Source organism: Hyaena hyaena, unplaced genomic scaffold (genome assembly GCF_003009895.1).
Source record: "Hyaena hyaena isolate Hyena2069 unplaced genomic scaffold, ASM300989v1 scaffold_821, whole genome shotgun sequence".
NCBI classification, from domain to species: Eukaryota; Metazoa; Chordata; class Mammalia; order Carnivora; family Hyaenidae; genus Hyaena; species Hyaena hyaena.
The window spans coordinates 655,894-676,157 of NW_024081452.1; the positions used below are offsets into that span (position 1 = coordinate 655,894).

At 37.7% G+C, this 20,264-nt stretch overlaps 2 protein-coding genes across 3 annotated transcripts in view; one reads left to right on the forward strand and one right to left on the reverse strand.

Annotated features, from left to right (window-relative positions):
• Nucleotides 1-9,768, forward strand: part of SLC35A1 (solute carrier family 35 member A1) — a 39,795-nt gene extending 30,027 nt beyond the window's left edge. The window contains exon 8 of the mRNA XM_039219431.1: nt 9,684-9,768. Within this exon, the coding sequence (XP_039075362.1) occupies nt 9,684-9,748 (65 nt within the window). The 3' untranslated portion in view covers nt 9,749-9,768. The remainder of the gene's footprint in view (nt 1-9,683) is intronic.
• Nucleotides 1-20,264, reverse strand: part of RARS2 (arginyl-tRNA synthetase 2, mitochondrial) — a 53,738-nt gene that overhangs the window by 637 nt on the left and 32,837 nt on the right. Inside the window, exons 9-18 of one of the 2 annotated variants that reach the window (XM_039219428.1) lie at nt 10,977-11,135; nt 9,860-9,966; nt 8,625-8,720; nt 5,717-5,777; nt 4,513-4,589; nt 3,935-4,059; nt 3,278-3,345; nt 3,082-3,191; nt 2,633-2,728; nt 1,555-1,629 (exon numbers count right to left, since the gene is read on the reverse strand). In XM_039219428.1, the coding sequence (XP_039075359.1) occupies nt 1,555-1,629; nt 2,633-2,728; nt 3,082-3,191; nt 3,278-3,345; nt 3,935-4,059; nt 4,513-4,589; nt 5,717-5,777; nt 8,625-8,720; nt 9,860-9,966; nt 10,977-11,135 (974 nt within the window). The remainder of the gene's footprint in view (nt 1-1,554; nt 1,630-2,632; nt 2,729-3,081; nt 3,192-3,277; nt 3,346-3,934; nt 4,060-4,512; nt 4,590-5,716; nt 5,778-8,624; nt 8,721-9,859; nt 9,967-10,976; nt 11,136-20,264) is intronic. The other variant, XM_039219429.1, reaches the window with a different exon arrangement.

The window sequence follows — 20,264 nt, forward strand, 5'->3', positions numbered from 1 at the left end:
GAAACGGGAAGAGAGAAATGAAGACCAGCAGTAATTTCCTGTTGTAGCATAGAAGCTTGGTATCTTATTCCCTCAACTTAAAAGAAATCAAAGCCTAGAGCCATTAAAGGATGTATCCAATAGTGCAAAATTGAATACTGTGTGTCTGTAGTAGGAAAACTAAAACACATTAAAACTAAAGCTTTAATTTTGGTCCTAATACCTTAAGTTCTTAAGGTGATGAGTTTATAAAGATAGGGGATTCCTTTCTAATAATTAGTTTTTTCTCACTTAGGCATCTTTAGGATGAAAGGTATAATGTGGCCTGGACTTCCCCCTCTGTACAGTGTGGAGGAGGGCAGCTATAGACTAGCTATCAAACACAAACAACACAAACACTGGCCACTCTTCTTTCAAGCGTCTTTTCTGTTCAGGTATAGCAGCAAATAGAACAATGTGCCAGAGGAACGATGCTTATGACATTTGTTTCAATGATTAACTGACTCAAAAATATATTTATTTATTTATTTTTGGGAGAGTGCAAGCAGGGGAGGGGCAGCGAGGGGGACAGAGGATCCAAAGTAGGCTCTATGCTGACAGGCTGACAGCAGAGAGACCAATGTGGAGCTTGAACTCATGAACCAAACCGTGAGATCAGACATGAACTGAAGTAGGGTGACCAATTGACTGAGGCACCCGGGTGCCCTTTAACTGACATTTAATAAGACTTTCTGGCTTCTTTATTTCTCTGACTATGCAGAATTTAAAGGGAAAATTTTTTTTATTTAAATCTGGGGAAGATAGGTAGAAATAATTAAGAAAATAGCCCCAATAAATCTGATTTCAGCAAATCTTGAGCAAAAGCAAGTATTTCCTTTCTTAAATAGATTTACAGAAAGATAACAGCTGTTGCTCTAAAAGATACTCAACTTCTATTCAGAATTTCTGAAATAGCTACTATGAAATTTCTACTGAAGTGTCACTGATTTACCTTCCAATTCGTTCTCTATTCTCTAGCTGACTGATTTTTCTGTCTCTGCTTAAAATCTTTTTATGGACTCCACTGCCCTAAAAATAAGCTGAAATGCCCTAATACATCCAAAAAGGCAAAGAGCACTCATTTCTCACCCCTCCCAGGACTATGCTTATAGTTCCTTCAGTGTATCATCTTCATGTTCAACTCTGGGCATTTTCTTCCTTTTCTGTGACCTTGCTTACCCTGATTAATATCAACTCCTCTCCTTCGAAAAGCCCCCTCTGATCCATTAAGGCTGGGCTGAGTCCCCTAACACTGTCTCTTATGTTCACTCTATCGTAACACACATGTGTTGTTATGTAACCACCAGTGACAAAGCTGTTGGTTCCCGTTCAACAGCCTGTAATGAATGTACCTTATATCGCTGAATGAATAAATGAACACTAATTGCTGATTTGCAAAGATGAGGCAAGAATTCCTGTAACTTAAAGTACCTCATTTTTTAGGTTTTGTTTATAGGAAAACTTTAGAAAAAAGGTCCTTTTTCAGATCAGGGCTCAGAGGTCTTCAATACCTGAAAACAGCAAGATTACAGGTACCTTAGAGTTAGAAGGTAACTGGCAATATGCCTGGGTTGAAGGTCCTGAGATGATCTATAAAGCACCTCGTCGAACCTAAAAGAAACATGACAAGAGCAGTTGGCAGAGGAAGACTGCATGTATTATACTAAGCTGTTAAGATCTTGGATGTAAGGCTGACATCATTAAGAGTGGAAGGTATCTGAAAAAGGACCTTGGGTGCATTTGAAGGTAAAGGTATAGTTTTCTTTCTTACAAATTCCTTGATGGCAAGTACTTTCTAAGTCATCTTGATATCCCTTAGGCCTAGCCTGGAACAAGGACTCAAATCATGGCTGTTAAACTGAATGTAAAAAGTCTCCAGCCATGTTTAGGAACATAATCTAGAAGCTAACAAACACAGTCTACCTTCAATGCCAAGGAAACCAGGTTAGCTTATTTTTCCTACCACGTTAACCAAATGTGAGAAAACGGACTCTTGATCCCAGGAAAGAGTCACTGACCACTGTGTGGCCATCAGAGAAAACTTCCTTGTTGTTAACCATCGACATCCTTTCCAGAGACTAGTATCTTCTGACAAGTCTGGCTTTACCAACAGTGCTTGTGAGAGCACAAAGGTGTGGTCTCTTGCCCAGTATAGGGTCGTCAAGTAGACATTTATTTGAGACTGTGAACTGAAACCGTGAAGCAAATGAAGGACTTACGGTTTCATGGAAGCTGTACAAAGGCAGAGACCTTCCTTCACTGATCAAAGAGGGTGAGGAGAAGATGATCTTTTCCAAAACTAAAAGTTTGTGTTTTTACTAGGCTTTCTATTCCCATACCCGACCTAGAAGGTGTTAGGCACCTGTGCCGATTCAGCACTGATGATATTTTTAAGTCCCAAGGACTGACCCTGACCCTGCCTCAAAGGGCAGATAATTGCTTTTTGGCCATACCTCCAGGAAAGTGCTCGCAGTCTGGTGGGGGGGGGAGGAGGAGGGATGGGGAGGGAGGAAGGTAGGAGCTGGCTACCAGCTTACTCACTCCCATCATAAGCAACCCCCCCAAGTCATTTCACTAAACAGACAAAGACTGGATAATACTACAAACACCATACCTGAGAAGATGCTGAAGAATGGAAACAGATTGTGGTTCTTGTAAACAAGCAGCGTTGAACTCATTTAGATAACCGCATCCAAAAGTCTCTTCCAAACTGTTATCAAAAGTTTAAAAACAAAGAATTAAAACAAGTCATCCAAGGACACATAATTGCAAGTTTATCATGATGCCTTAATCTTTCCTAAATCTGTTTCTTCCTCTGAAAATGGAGTATATTCTTTGGCAGGGTTATTCTGAGTACATAATAAGTAACATATATAAAAGCACTTCTTATACAGGTGCTCAATAAATATTTTAAAAACCAAACCTAGCAGGTGGTCCACTGTACTTCTAACTAGTTTTGAATAGGAGACATCAGGAGCCCAGCAAATAGGACCTTTGATCTTAGGAGCACCAGCCAAGCCTCACCCTGGGAGCGGCTCACGCTTCCTCGTAGACTCCCCTCACCTGTAGAGGCGAGCATGCGTGTACTGCAGGAAGACTCCTGTGTCCCCACGACTCTGGAAAACACGATCCCAGCTAAACTGATAGTCAGACAAGAGTAAACCTTTGAAGTCCTAAAATGACAAGAGTAAATCTTTAGTACTTGGATTTGGTCTAGTACCAAACAAAAGGTTCTCACAGGATGCAGTCTTTAACAGACCTGAATAATGAGAGCTGCAAGCCCGACCTTCTCTGCAGTCTCCTGTGGGTTTTCCAGTTCTTTGGTAGCTGAAACAGATAAAGGCAGCTATCTTTAACTACATGAAACCATACAGAATCAGGGACTGAAGGAGATAAAATATGCCAAAAATGTATGCTGCCAGTAAGAAGAACAAACAGGTTCAGAGTGGACAATTTCCTTTCCTAATTTGGGCTAACTGACCTTGGACAAAGACGTTCCCTGCCTACATTAAAGAGAAAGAAAACATGAACTCACTTTTCTCATGAATATCCCTTGTGAGACATTAGATAAAGCTGGTACTTACTTTTCCAAGACTAAACAAAGCCACCAAGACTTGCAACCTGTTTCCTATTACATAACATAGGAATTTCACATAGGCACTCCAAGAGTGGAATGACCAGACTGAAGCTTTCCATGAAAGAGGCCTAGTGTTATACCGATGGCAGATTACTGAACTGAATGACACCAAGCAGCAAGTCAAAAACCTCTGGCACCTCTAATTAGTGCAAGCTATTTTTGACAAGGTTAATGAAAATTAAGAGAGGGATAGTCATAACAAATCACACTGCATAGAAGTCCGCAGAACATAAAAGTGGCATGTAAGTTGTGACTGTAACAATAAGAAAGTGAATTCACTCTTAATAGAAGCCATGTTCTGTAGCATCCTTGATTGAATCTCATTTAGAACATCTTCCAGAAAGGTAACCTCTCCTCTTCGAGTCTTCATTCCCTGCACCACTCCAAAGGGCACGTGCTGGCACCTGAAATGAAGGAGAAAAGAACTGATGATCAAAGTGTGTAAGAATACCCTTTCAGAGAGTAGTCTGAACTTTAACTCTCAACAGAGGGGCTTTTCAAAATTAATAAACTGTGATTTGTTATATGCCACAAAAAGATGTTAAACACATAGATTCATTGTACAGATAATCACTAGCATGTGATTAAATTACTAGTTGCCTTTGTGAAACAAAGGAGGGAATATAAATTTTGGAAATCAAGCAACTGAGAACAGATGTCTAATAAAGACACATATATTAAATGTAAGTTAGAAATGAAGACATTATTAACGTAAAAAAATCTGTTTTTCTTATACAATATGTTGCAACAAAGAAAGTCTGAATGACAATTTTTAGCAACTTGGTTTATTTTAGGACTTGGCTGACCTAACAAACCTTTAATGATCTTGAGCAGGCAGTTAACCGTGCAGACATTACCTTTCTGCCCAGTCATATCCCATGATCTGCAGCATTTGGAACACTTGCTGAAAATGCTTTTTTTGCCCTTTATCTGTCTTGGAGAAAAAATATTTAAAATAAGTGATAAGTTAACCTACAAAAACAGGTTGGACATAAACCAAAATATTTGAGTTTTGACAGACTAGAGTCGTTGTAAATTGATGTATCTGAAATAAGCACACAGAGGATGCCAGCAGAAGAATGTGTCAGCTGAGTGTCCTACAAAAGAATAGGAGCTGTAGCAATCAAGGAGTCAGGAGGAAATACAGCCTTTAGTCTCCTGAATATTCTATTTAAATCCTTCTCCTTCAGCTATCATGACCTTTATCTCCAAGAAGGACAAAGCTAAGCTGTAATAAGGCGTTTAACGGCAACTTTTTTTCTTAGGGGAAAGGGAGGTTGAATGTGGAGAGGAAGGAAAGGGAATAAGAGACCAGAATAACCCTCAGCAATAAGAGGAACAAACTATTGATGCACACAACAGCTTGGGTGGATCTCAAGGGCATTCATTATGCTGAGTGAAAAAAGCCGATCTCAAAAGGTTACCTACTGTGATTCCATTTGTATAACATTTTCAAAGTGACAAAACTGTAGTGATGGAAAACACAGCAATGACTGCCAGGGGTTAGGATTAGGGGGAAGGGGGAGTTATTAAGTGGTTGCCAAGATGGAGTATGCTTCATGAAGGAACAGTTCTCTATTCTGAATGTTGTGATGGTTACGTAATCTCTCCCCTCTCCCCAATGTATGTAGGCCCCCATGCAAGTACATGTAAAACTAGGTGAAATTTAACTAAGGTCTTTACCAATGTCAGGATCCATAAAGTACTATGGATATATAAAATACTATCTTTGGGGAAGGCTGGGTGAAAGGTCCATGGAAACTACTGTTTTAAAACTTTGTGTCTTAAAATATTTAAAATAAAAAGTTATTTTTTAAAAAGTACATTATGGTAACCTGCACATACTCATTTCACATAACCATTTTCCTGAATTGGGTTGTTTTATTTTTAATGATGAAGCAGTGTGAATTTTTTCACTTTTAAGTTTTTTTTAACCTAGTGGTTGCCACCTTAAATAAACCTAACATTGAATTCCTTCTATATCTTGACAAGATTATTTTTCTATAGTTTTTCAACATGGCAATTAACTTCTATCTTTTGTTCTTTATTGTGATTACTTACCACATAAATCATTGTATCAAAATTATACTTGTCCATTCGATCTATAGCAGCTGCAAGATCTCTGAAAAAATGGCCATAAGTTAAGAGTTACTAAGCAGATCTGGGTAAAAATTTGCTTTACCTATTTAACAGTAATGAGGCTTTTCTAATTAAGAACTCTTATTACTCTACAGCCTGGGGTATACTGCCTATGATTATATAAGTCTAATACCATACTTTGATGGAAAGTAATAATAACAAAAATAGCTCTGGGAAAAGCAAAAATAACAAAAGTACTGTGGAAAGATAAAAAAACAAAATAAATAACTATAAGCTCTGGGGAAAGTAGTAGTACTAAAGCAGCTCTAGGCAAAGTGTCTGTAAGTAAATGTTTTATGATTTGTTAATTAAGCCTCTACTGGGAAGAATCACCTTAGTGTCACTTTTCTGCAGTACATCTTCTTAAAGAACATACTGAAAACACAGGTGATGTGTAACTAAACGGGTGTCTTTTAGCTACTTCCCTATTAGTGCTACCAAGGACTTTCAAAGTCCTAAATCAGTCATAAGCAACACTTTCTAATAAAACACTGTAAAAGTGTTTAGAAGTCCTTTGACAAAAACTCAACTCTCCTTTATCCGATTTAAGTGTAAAAAAAAAACTCAGGTTGCATCTACTATGAAATAATGAAAACCAACCCATTAACTATGAAATTTCAAGTCAAAATTATGAAAATATTGAAATTTAAAATTAAAGCTACTTTTAGTTAATATTCAACATTGGGAAGATTTTAAAAGGCCCTAGATCTTTTGAAATGTTGGAGATCATCAAATTATTAGTGCCCATTTCCTGATCCTGATAGAACATAGAGCATGCATTCACAAGGGAGGCAAAAACTGGCTTGTGAGGAACAAAAGAATCTTATTCTTTTTATGTCTAAAGGACATAGGTGCACACAACACATCCAGATGTACTAGAGATCTGTAATACCAAAAATTTCCTGAGGTTGGGGCAAGTAGGAAAAATCGGCTAAAAAGGCTCCTGAGAGGCATTATAACAGGGGGAAAAAAAAAAAAACCATAAAAAGGTTGTGAAACCTGAGTATAGAAGATTATTACCCAGATGAGTCACAAATATTTACCCCCACTGTATTTTTGACTCAAAGACAAAACAAAGAGAAGCCTTTTGATCCAATGAAATAATAAAAGAGAAGAATATAAGTAAAAGCTCTAGATTGAGTTTGTAAAACCTGAATTTGAAAGCAGGATGAAATATCAGGTCATTTAGTTCAGGTCTCTCATTTCAGAGTAGGGACTCATGGCCCAGACAAGGTCCCCAGCCTCACCCTGTGCTCTTACCACTATTCTCCTGTGCTTCTGCTATAACTCCTCTAATTCATATTCACATTCACATATATTGATGTATTCTATAATATTATATATATATAAGTATATATATGTATTCACATGTATCTTGCACCGAAAGGGCAGAAACAACTGAAGTTTGAGCAAGGTGAAAAACTAAACATTTTGACAAATGGCAAAAAACACAATTATTCTCTCAAAGAGAAATATATAAATATTAAGATAAATACAAAGAAAAATCTAGACCTAATGAATGATAGCCCAAGAAAAATAACCAAATCAGAACCATTAAAATGATATGGAGCCTCTATTCTAGGTGGACACATTTCCTTTTTTTTACTGTTTCAGTTATTTTTGAGAGAAAGACAAAGTGTGAATGGGGGAGGGGCAGAGAGAGAGGGAGACACAGAGTCCGAAGCAGGCTCCAGGCTCCGAGCTGTCAGTACAGAGCCCAACATGGGGCTCGAACCCATGAACCGTGAGATCCAGACCTGAGCTGAAGTCGGATGCTTAACCAACTGAGTCACCCAGGCACCCCTAGGTGGACACATTTCTTATAGCCATAGCTCAAGGTTTATTTAATCTGTCCAGCAATTACTACCTGGCACAAAATATTTTTCTATTATTTTTTTAATCTGGTAAAAGAAATGTACCTATCGCTTATATACACAGGTTCTTCTTACTTCCTACTATAATTACTAGGAAATGATAAAGGGAAACTACCAAAAAGTAACAGAAAGTAAAGAGATCAATTTTCTAATGGACAGTAAGAGAATCAGATGGTTATTTAAAGCTGTTTGGAACAAATGATGGTAATTAACAACAGTAATCATTAACTATGCTATAAAAGTGGATTTATGATTCAATATATAACTCTAGCCTGGAAGACAGTAGAGCCTTTTGCCAACAGTATTTGAGTATGGCCGTGTTTGCTGGTGTGCCTTTTTTATGGTCCTATCTTCGCCTTCCTATTGGCTTTGTCCCAGATATAAATGTGCTGGATAAGATACAAGTTCCAGTTCTTACTGATTAACAGAGACTAGAGACAGCTCCTTTCCACAGGGGTCAGTCATGCAGACAGATGAGAGAGAAAAAAAAAAAAGGCAACATGCCCTACTTCTCCCTTAGCCAATTTCACCATAATCAGAATGAGGACTGATACTCGTGTATGAAAAATGGATCTGTACAGAGGACGCCTCTGAGCCACACCTTCTAGTATACATTTCCTGCCAATGTGCAACAGGAAAATATTTATAGTTGATTATGAGGTACCTCAGTTTTCAGTTTGTGGAAAAATGTATTCAGCTATGGAAATCCTACGATGTTTAACTAATTGTAAATAATTTTCTCAGTCACTTTTCTGATGATATTACACCTTTCCAGGAACTATAACTGGCAATAGATAGAAACCTAATGAATGTATTTTGAAGGAATGAGAATAAGAGATTTGGGAACTAGGATTTGATAACAGCTTTGAGGATAAAATAATTGCTTTAGCACTGATCCTACAACAAAGCACATGAAGTCATCTACATTCTGATGATGACCTTCGTTACATACAAACCTGGTCGCATAGAGAGAAGTCCCATCGCTTCGCATTACAGTACAAATCGAGGAGGGGTCACCATTTCCAGAAAGATCCACTATAGCTGTTCCCTGTCTAGAAATGCAAAAAGGTAACGCTGAAGAAACAGAGCAAGTTAAGACCTTTAAAAGTATATATATAACATTTTCTTTGGCAAATTAGAAGCTATTTTTTATTCCTTATGTAGCAACAAGCAGTGTAACCAAAAATGAAGAAAAACAAGAAAGAATCGGGCCATGAATTTATTAAGAATGGGTATGCTATAACTAATATTTGGTTGTTCTATTTTTTAAACTCTGTAGCTCTGGATAAGGTACTTAGAAAGTCTTTAGCATATCCATTTGAAAAATGAGATTTCAACTGCAGTTTAACCATGAAACACCATATTCTTCAAATTCAAATTACAGCATTTAATACTGGGCTAATTTTTAACATGCCAGAAAATACCCTTGAGTAAAAAACCATGAAATTTTGTTATTGTCTTTCCTGCCTTATCAAAAATTAGAATTTGTAGATGGAGATGTAAAAATTTGCCTTATGGACAGGACTCATGTTCTCCAGGTCTTCCTTATAAAGAGAACCAGAGAGGCTGCTCTTTGGTAGTAGGACAACTGGCACTTCTAAGCAACTGGTCTGCTTCTGTATTACTGATGCCTGGGCCCCCATGACTGGTACCATTGGTTTGTTTGGCTGACAGGAAGCTCAAAGCTAAATTAGAAATCTACCATAGGGCAGTGTGTTAGATGATGTGCCATTATCATCCCTGATTCCGTATTATTTTTTCTGCCCTTGCTTCCTGATTTCCTCATTTTTCTCTTTCAAAAGCTTGTTTTATACTTGTTTACATAAGGTGCCTTAAATCCATTTTGAACAGGATGTGGTTTTTTAAAAAGGCAGGCCTAAGTAAGAAAATGTAAGTTTTATTTTTTTCTAGTTATATCAACTTGTCTGACATTAGGCCAGTCACTTGTACTTTCTGTGCTTCAGTTTCCTCACATGTGAAGAGCAGATTAACAACTTTTCTTCTAATCTTACCAGGATTTTGTCATGGCAGCAGAAGATCATATGTGGAAAATTACACTGAACAGCAAAAAGCACTATAAGAAATGCCAGGAGGGCTGCACACCACATTCTGTGGTCCTGAGAGACTACATCAATACCAGTTTTTTTCAAAGAAGAAGTAACTTTCCTGAAGAACAGTAACCTGACCATACATTGTTTTCTGCAGGAGTCCTTTACTGTCCAGCAACTTTAAGACTTCTTGAGATTTTTCACGATAAAATGATTCTCCCGAGTATTCATCGAAGTGTATTCCTAGACGCTGAAAGGTTCAAAAACAAAAGAAGGAAGTTACTTAAATGTGTTATTTATCTTATCCTAAGACAAAACAGGTTTACAGTCTGTCACCCAGACTGGGAAAGAAAGAATTAGATCGAGTCACTCATCTGCTCAAACCTTCTACCTCCTCCCACGCCAGGCAAGTCCTCACAACAGTACCGTGCTGATGCGGTAGTTGCTAGGCCCACAGGGCTATTCAAATTACATAAAATGAAAAACGTAATTTCTCAGTACCACCACTCGTGCTTCAAGTGCTGGGTAGCCACCCGTGGCTAGTCACTATGTTGCTGGGATAGCATATCATGGAACATCTCTCCACCACAGCACAAAGCGAGGTTGGGCAGCCCTGGGGAATGTCCTACCTCATGTCCTACCCTACACCCTCTTCCACCTCCTCTCCTATAGCTCTTCATCCTGCTTCCTTACTCCAACCACATGGATTTATTTAACAAAACTCTCTTCATTCCTCCCACCCAGAGATACTTTGTCTCCCCTCCCCTGCTTCATTTTTCTCCATAGCATCATCACCACCTAACAGACTGTGTATGTCCTTGTTTAATTACCATTGTCTTAAATTTGCTCTCCAGCTCTGTGCTGGCATGTGGAGTCCAGGACAGAAGGACTTCTATTTCCTTTGTTCACTGTTGTATTTCTCCCACCCCCTATGATGTTTATTTAATGAACAGATTTATACGTGTCACATATAGGCCTACAGAAGTGAAAGGGAGACAAAATTAAGAAAAAGTAAAGGAATGAACAGGAGAGAGAAAAGAGAAGCTAGACTGAAACAGAGGATTGGAGGGTCACCTGATATTTGACCTGTGAATTTCATAGGATGTTTTCAAAGTTCCAACTTTCAGCACAAAGAATAACATTTGGGTCCTAATTTTCAACTGAATGACAAATCTAGTCTTAAAACATGAGCTTAAGAAGCAACTTCATTACTCATTAGAACAGTTAAGAGTACCCCATCACAGGAGAGCAGGTGGGCACCTTGTAAATCCGCACATATTCTTCTATGCTCAGGTCTCGAAACTTCTGCCACAGTGCAAGTGTTTGCATGTCGCCCAGTTCCAATCGCTGAAAGAACTCATGGGCTGATTTTAGTACATTTTTATTATCTGCTGCTTCTTTATTAACTTGTACATAAACCTAAAAGCACAACAGTGTATTAAATGAAGTATATTAGTCACTGTTACCTTCAATGGAATAAAACACAATCCTGAGAATTTTCACTGAAAGGTAGCCAACTACCCTCATCAGAGTGTAATCTTTTTTCCTTCTTTTTTTGCCATGGACCCTTAGTGAACCCTATAGACCCGTTCTCAAAATGTTCCTAAATGCATAAAGTAAAATACATATGCTTACAAAGGAAATTACATTGAAAGTTATCCATTTTTTAAAATTGTGATGCAGTAATAGAAGAAAGTATTAAATTTCTGACAAAGGTTAGGGAAAATATAATTTTTCCCTCCCTTCCAAGTTCATAGACTCTTAGGTTAATTAAGAGTGCCTGGGTCAGATTAAGCTAGCATTTCTTCTTTTTTTTTTTTAACAAAAGGGCAAATTATTATTGCCGCAACGCTTCTGAGAAAAGGTCAAAGAAGGTAGAATGGTTCAATCTGGCTAAGAAAAGGCCAAAGGATGATTCAGCAGTTGTTTTAAGAATGATTTTTAAAACTGCTCTCTAAATCTGTAAAAGCCCGTAACATAGGTTATCTAGAAGATCTCTAGACAGTTAGCTTACTTACACTGGAAGCTGGGATTCTGAGAACTGTATGGACCACTCACTACTGGAATGTTTTCACTATGACTTGGATTAGTGCTTACCTCCCCCCGCCAGCCCCACCATGACAGGAGTGGAACTGGATGGCTTATTAAGGTCTCTTCCATTTCTATGATTCTGTGATCACAATTTAATAATTTTCTGGTCTCCAAAATGCAGGTTAGTAAATAACAATAAAATATCAACTCTGTACCTCAAGTAGTACTGAAGTTACCCATATAGAATATAAAGATTTTACTTCTGAGTTGTAACTCACTTCCAGGATGAGACATGAATGATAAATTTACTCTCCTTATGTTTCTTTCAGAAAGCTATTCAAGTAGCCTAAAAGTAATAAAACTTGGCAAATTACCAAAGAAATAGGAGGCATCTGTTATAGTAATATCATCAAAATACCAGTGGCAGATAAAGTGGTTTTCTTCTGAAGTACACACTGGGACAAATGGAATGTGGCTTAGAAACACGACATCTATCAACAAAAGGGACAGGGCATTAAACATCTATGTCAAGGTTAAAATGTCTCACCTTTCATAGACGGCTTCTGTTAATTATTGGAATGGCAGAATGTAATGAATAAATATTCCAAAAAGAGGTTAAGACTACCTAATCTCCCTTTCCTCTTTAAAGCACATTGTACAGAAAATAATTAATATAGGAGGCCTGAGGCTGCTATCCTTAAAATGGCTGGTTTGCAAAATTAGCCCTTGGCTGACATCTGGGAACTTAGCTGGCATCTGGGTACTTCAGATTTGAGAAATGTTCCTACCAACATAACTGATAAGAGTGACTTGCTGTGCTTAAACTATGAAACAATATGGTTTATGCTAAATACCTGCTTTCCTTCTGGGAGTTTGGCATTTTAGTACATGCTAAGCAGAGGGTGCCTACATGATGAAACTCCAATAGAATCTTTGGGCATGGAGCATCTAATGAGCTTCCCTGGGAGACATTTCATGCATGTTGTCCCAGTCTGTTGCAGAAGGAACTAAGTGTATCCTGTGTGACTCCACCAGAAAAAAACTCTTGGAAGCTTGGCCCTGGTTTCTAACAGACTTCACTGCATGCTTCTTTCCCTTTGATTTTGCTTTGCAATCTTTTGCTATAGTAAATCATAGCTGTGAGTACAATTATACGTGGAGTCCTGTGAGTCCTCTTAAGAACTTATTAAACGTGGTGGTCGTCTTGGGAGATCAAACACACATACCGTAAAAAATTAATTTCCATGTGCTCCTATGAAATAAGTCCAGAATAAGTCAGAAACAGAGAAAAAATTTTGGTAAGGTGTAGGAAAACAGAGTCACTGTAGGACAGCAAACTGCAGACTTCTTGACTTTTTTCTTTTCTTTTTCTTTTTTAGTGTTTAGTTTGAGAGAGAGAAAAATTTATTTTGAGAGTGCAAGCTGGGGAAGGGCAGAGTGAGGGGGAGACAGAATCCGAAGCAGGCTCCAGGCTCTGAGTTGTCAGCACAGAACACGACATAGGGCTCAAACACATGAACTGTGAGATCGTGACCTGAGCCAAAGTTGGATGCTTACTGACTGAGCCACCCAGGTGCCCCAGACTTGAGTTTTGAATGACCTATTCATGGACAACTAAACTGTTATCCAGCCTATAGTAGTTAAGGCATACATACTTCTATAAATGATTTGTGACTCAAAATCTCTCCCTCATACACACACATTCACATATAATTTATAACCAAACATACACAAAATATTGTTAGTTTCAGAAAATGTTTTTAAAATCTAGGACTCTAAAATCAAATAGATAACATTTTAAAAATCTAATATCCATGTGAACTACTGATAAGAATATTTTAAAAAAAAACTTTACCAGAATCTTTTCCCTTTCTTAAAATTTAAAATAGAAATAAAACAAAATAAACAAAACCAAACCCTAACACTTGAAGAATCTTGGCATTTCAGCAATTTGTAGTTATAAACCAAACATTACTGAAAATCAACTGATATATCAGAGCAATGGAAGAGCCTTAATTAGCACTTACCAATCTGCCTGTAAATGCAAAACAGCAAGCTGTAATTATTAATATTCATCATCATTTTAGAAAAGAACTGCATTTTTCTTCACAAAATAACTAATATTAACTATATACTTCTAAAATTATGATTTTTAATTTAGTTGCCATAAACTTTTTATGCTTAGAAAGTCTGCATTTTAAAAAAAAATATATTTTTTAAATTTATATTTGAGAGAGAGACACAGTGCAAGCAGGGGAGAAGGGGCAGAGAGAGGGAGACAGAATCTAAAGCAGGCTCCAAGCTCTGAGCTGTCACCACAAAGCCTGATGCGGGGCTTGAGCTCACAAACCGTGAGACCATGACTTAAACTGAAGTTGGATGTCTAACCAACTGAGCCACCCAGGTGCCCCTAGAAAGTCTGCATTTTGAAGACAGCTTCCTTTTGAGGCTAGATCTAGACACAAATGGAATAAAAAGTAAATTTTAAATTTGGATTTGATAAAAGAATGTGGCTTAGGATGTTCTTGAGAATGGAAATAATTTTTCTTCTAGTTACCAAACACAAAAGTGAACTATATTTCCATTAGGAAATAAACTAAACATTTAAGTCTTCCTTTTTTTTTTTTTAATGTTTTTTATTTATTTCTAGGAGAGAAAGAGAGACAGTGTGAGCAGGGGAGGGTCAGAGAGAGAGGGAGTGACAGACTCTGAAACAGGCTCCAGGCTCTGAGCTGGCAGTCAGCACAGAGGCTGACGCGGGGCTCGAACCCACGAACCGCCAGATCATGACCTAAGCGAAAGTCGGATGCTTAACTGACTAAGCCACCCAGGCGCCCCCATTTAAGACTTCCTTAAAGGAATATTAACCTTTTCATTATTTATAGATGCTGATATTCCCAAAAAAGCATAGGATATTTTATTTCTATTTTAATTGATTCAGATAATTACAGTCAGTTCAAGATGATCTGTCCCAACGTAAAGAAGTGCAAAAAATAAAAGTATATAATGCTCTCTTACTCTCTCTTAATCTCTTAAATTTGATCTTAGAATACCATTAGCAACACAGACACAGTTTAATTCTTTGGAACAGGGCTCTAACCCCAACCCTAGTTATTTCTGTCTAAGAGAATAATTGCTAAGAATGGTTAGCATAACTTAGACAACAAAAACTCTTCTAACTGTATAATTTGTCTTCTATCTTAAAATGCATTTAGTTTTGATCTCATTTTTAAGAAAAAACATATAATAAATTCATGGTTATAATTCAAACAAGGTCATTTTTAAAGTTGTTTCATGTCTTGATCAGAAATTTCTTACAGAACTTCTGGTTGAGATAGATTTTTTAAAAAAGTTATTTATTTTTGAGAAGACAGAGAGAAACAGAGCATGAGCAGGGAATGGGCAGAAATAGGAGGAGACACAGAATCCAAAGCAGGTTCCAGGCTCTGAGCTGTCAGCACAGAGCCCAACGCGGGGCTCGAACCCACAAACCATGAGATCACAACCTGAGCCAAAGTCAGATGATCAACTGACTGAGCCACCCATACACCCTGAAATAGAGTTCTAATGTTAAATGAACTATTAAATTCAAACAATACAGTTATAATTTAAAAGATCAATATATCAGTTAACAACAAAATAAAAACTCACTATCAAGTTTCTCACTAGTATATCATTAACAGCATTTAAATAGTATTTTACCATCTATTCATCTTCTTTCAATATCTGGAATCTCCTATTTTTGTTCTTTGTTTATAATAATGTTTATGATATCCCTTTATTCAAGGGTGATAAAAATTAACTTCTTATATATATTAGGCACATGGTGATATACATTTCTCATGCTGAAAAAGTTTTCTACTCATTTGGATGGTGTGGGAGGGATAATCACTGAGCTATTAACATGTACTCTGGTCTTGCTCACTATTCCCATCCTTGTTGTAAGAACACTCAGAGGACAATGATGAGACACTGTAGCAACTCCCAGAAGAGTAGGGGTTAGGAAGAAAGGCTGTGGAGTGGCTTTGGGGAAGATGGTCAAAAGTATGGTAAAACAGAAAAGCTGCCAGGACCGAGGAAAGGAGAATCGCCTAGAATGAGGAGGGAATGAGGATGGAGAAACATCCCCAGGAATAGAAAAAGCTGGGAGGCCTCTGGGCTGGCAGCAGGCCTCCTGAGGGAAATGGTTTGTGGTGTCCCCCACAGGGAGGCTGATTTCTAGGCCTGTGGAACTGGGCCACAGCTAGGATCTCCTATGTTTGTCATACAAACAGAGCTGTGTGCCTCGGGGCATTTATGTAGCCTGGGATACTGGGCACATCAATCAAGACCAATGTTACTGGGCACATCAGTCAAGACCAATGTGGACTAAAGCCAAGAAGAGGCCTCCATGTCCATCCTGAGATGCACATAAGAACATGGAGGACTCTATGATTTGGAAGATGAGAAACCCTTAATAATGACTAAAGATGTCTCTTACCACTCTCAAAAGTGTGACTGGGTTCAGATTTAATTAGGCTTACAAATTAAGAGTTCTTTCTTTTTTTTTAATTTATTTTTGAGAAAGAGAGAGAGATGGAGAATGAGCAGGGGAGGGGAAGAGAGAGAGGGAGACACAGAATCTGAAGCAGGCTCCAGGTTCCATGTTGTCAGAACGGAGCCTGATGCTCGCGCCCACAAATTGTGAGATCATGACCTAGGTGGAGTCAGACACTTAACCAACTGAACCACCCAGGCACCCCAAGAGTTATTTCTTGCAATGTAAGTGTTATAATGAGTAAAATTCACAACCATAACAGTCACTTTCTCTGAAAATGATAATGTGACCTACTTGAATTACTTTTTTAAGTTGAAGACATTTTTTTTGGAGACTCTAAAACCAAAAAAAACAAAACAAACCCCCATGGCCTCTTGAGGAATAGATACTTCTTCCACATTTAAAAAAATAAGAGCAAGTAAATAGTATCTAATTCATTAATTTGGTGCTTTGATCTTGCCCTATTTTCTTTTTTTTGTTTGTTATTGATATAGAGAAACTCAGGGTCAAACCTCTAATATACTATTTCCTACTAATACATTACCCTCTGACTTTCTAGATCTTTTTTTATTGAATGCCCACCACTGTAATTACCTAAAATCATTTTAGAAAAGGTAAGGGAGGGGAGCTTGGGTGGCTCAGTCGGCTGAGCATCCAACTTTGGCTTAGGTCATGATCTCACAGTTTGTTTGGGTTTGAGCCCCGTGTCGGGCTCTGTGCTGACAGCTCAGAGACTGGAGCCTCCTTCTGATTCTGTGTCTCCCTCTCTCTGCTGCTCCCCTGCTTATGCTCTATCTCTCAAAAATAAATAAATGTTAAAAAAAAAAAAAGGTAAGGGAAAAATAATACTTTTGGGGTCATTATGAACTTAAGAGAAAATATATACTATTTATGTTAATATATCATGTTCCTTTTATAAATGATAGTATTAGGGTACAGGGCTAATGCATACATTATTATCATCATAATATTTGTCTCTTAGGGGAGGCTGCTTATATTTCAGAGGCATTTCTGGGATAGCAAAAATTCATATTAATAAGCAAAATGCAAGGAGTCAAGTTCTAAAACCTTTTGTAGCAAACAAAAAAATGCTGGATTATACATTCCTAAAACAGTGTTAGATGTTCTTGAGGTCCATTCGAATAGTTTAAGCCTAGGAGAAACCCTGAAATTACTTTTAAAAACTATCACTAAAACAAGTAAAAGTAGGGGTGCCTGGGTGGCTGAGCCGGTTAGGCATCTGACTCTTGATTTCAGCTTAGGTCACGATCTCACGGTAGGTGTGGGCCCCGCATCAGGCTCTGCGCTGTAGCGTGGGGCTTGCTTGGGATTCTCTCTCTCTCTCTCTCTCTCTGCCCCTTCCCTGCTTGTGCTCTCTTTAAATAAATAAACATTAAAAAAGATTATAACAGGTAAAAGTAAATGAGGACACCCATATACTCATGATTTAGATTTAACACTTAACTTTTTTACCATAAGAAATTACTTTTTGATATAAGCCGAAAGGCTTTCTTACACATGTCACTAAACTTACTATAAATGTTTTCCTTAAACCAATAATGTGAATTCTAAATAGCAAATATATTAGTTATTTAACTCATTAGCTAATTCAGGGGGAGGGATGAACTATTACAAAACCAGTTCCCCGTTTTAAGACAATAAATCAGAACTAAATATATGTTTTAAGTGATGACCAACAAAGTCCCATGTCCACACACAACTGCCAGACATTGTGGGGAAAGAAGGACTACAGGTACACAGAAAAACAAGTAATGAAGAAAAGCATAAAAATGGGAATGCAAGACAGAACTGTGTTAAATATTTTCATCACAGAAAAGAAATGCTAAAACTATCCTATAATTCCTATTACCAAAAACTGAGAAACTGAAACTGGGGGATACTGATCAGGATGCCATTCAGCAGGAGGCGGACCACAAACTGCCCCTGGATGACCGAAGCCAAATTCAAAACAGATATACTGGAAGGTTGAAACTGCGAAAACTAAACTACTAATTGTGTTCTTGGTACAGCAATTTGAGGATGAAAGAAAGGAAAATGGTATGTAAGTAATTACAACCAATAGAAATGAGTGGCCAGAAGGGCATTCTGTCATGCTGGGGTGGGGGTGGGGGGCAGCACCTGGGAGCCAGACTGCCTGTGCTGGAGCCCTGCATCTGGCCCTCAGGTTCTGCATCAGTAACTGCATGATGAAGTCAATTCTGAGAACTGGTATGAGTATATCCCGTAATAGTCAGCTGTTACTTGGAACTATACAATAGGTCTAATATTCTACAACTTAAATGGAAGAAAGGGACACACAAAAAACTACAAGATCAAATTCATACAAATTGTAACCATGAGGTATGGTGTTTGGGGCTGGAGATAAAAGATCAGGAAGACGGAGTCCTTCTCAAAGTGGTTACAACTACAATCTGACAAGGGAAACACCAGGGGGTCCAGCGACAGTCCAGGTTTTCTTTCAGGAACAGAATAAAACCATTTTTTAATATTTGTGTAAAGCTCAAAAAAAGGAAAAAATTTGTCATTTATACTAAAATTTTTTTGTTGAAAATGATCTGTAATGACGACTATAATTTTAAAATGAAACTGGGTTGGCAAAAATTAGTCCAAAGATAAAATAACCTGGAGGCTGCCACTTTAGGCTCTGCATTTTTTTTCTGTCCTGCAAAGGTAGGAAGGGAGTCAGTGTCCTAATGGGTTTCTATCTTTTATTACAAACAGCAACGTAGGTGTATTTGATTTATTCTTTTGTCTATAAATGCTGCTTCCCTATGAAGCTTTTAGGCAAAAGAACACTTCATGAAAGCAATACCCTTGTTCCTGGAGTTTTTAGTTATTCACAGAAGTGCCCTCGCCCTTATTCCTTCTTTATGTGCATCCATCAGTCAACAACCTCTAATACAGGTGTGTAATCTCCAGCTTTTTAGGAGTCTCAAAAGCCTGGAAATTTGTGATAAGCTGCATAGAAAGAAACAAAGTTTCTATCAAGTTTGAGAGCAGACTTTACTAAAAATATTTAAAATATTATGAATGACAAAGACTATTTTCCGGGTTAAATAAAACCTTTGAGGTGGGGTGGGAGAAAGAGGAGAATAGTAACTCTCATATGAAGTTGTACTCTACTTCCCTAAAAATGTTCTCAATTGCAGACACAAGGTCTTTAAGCAAGTATTTTTATTTTCTGTGCAATGGTTATATCTCTGTGGGCCTGGATCTGATGATAGGTTCACTAAGACTGTGGTAAAAAAATACTTGACATTATTTAAAATTTTTAAAAAATAATACAATAAAAATTCTAGGCACTAAGGTGGCATGCTTTACTTACAGACGACCATAAAGAATCATTAATTTTTAAACTCTTGCCTATCAATAAAACTCAATGGAAAACAGAAAAAATCTTTTGTTTACTATTATAAATAAAAATGTAGGCATTTAAAGTACAGTGCAGGCATGGACTCAGGAGGAAATTACAAACCATTAAAGTCCTTAAGAATTACAAGGTAGTTTTTGTTAAACTGAACTACAAGGCTGCAGGAGAAAAATCATCTATTAAAAAGGAAAATGAAGCATTCTCTGTGGCTTTTGCTAGAGAAGTAAAGCATTATTCTGCCAAGTGCTCTTTCTCATGCAGAGGTATAACATCATTAGTCTGACCCCCAGAACATCACCAACAGGGCTGGGCTGCCATCATTAGTGTTTCTTCTTGTGAGGCCCAGACAACAGAAGAGGTAACAATTAGGACAATGCAAGGGAAACACATCCCCTGGAGATTAATTGGACAGGAAGAGCTTTATTAATGAACTCCAGGAAAAACTGAGGACAGTGAATCAAAGTACCCAAGGGACTAAATGAAGCAGAACAGGAAGAAGTTCACGCCAAGCAAACCTAGGAAAAGGAGCTAAAAGACAGAAATTTAAAAAATTTTAAAAAGCACACATAAAGAAACGCAGGTATCTTCC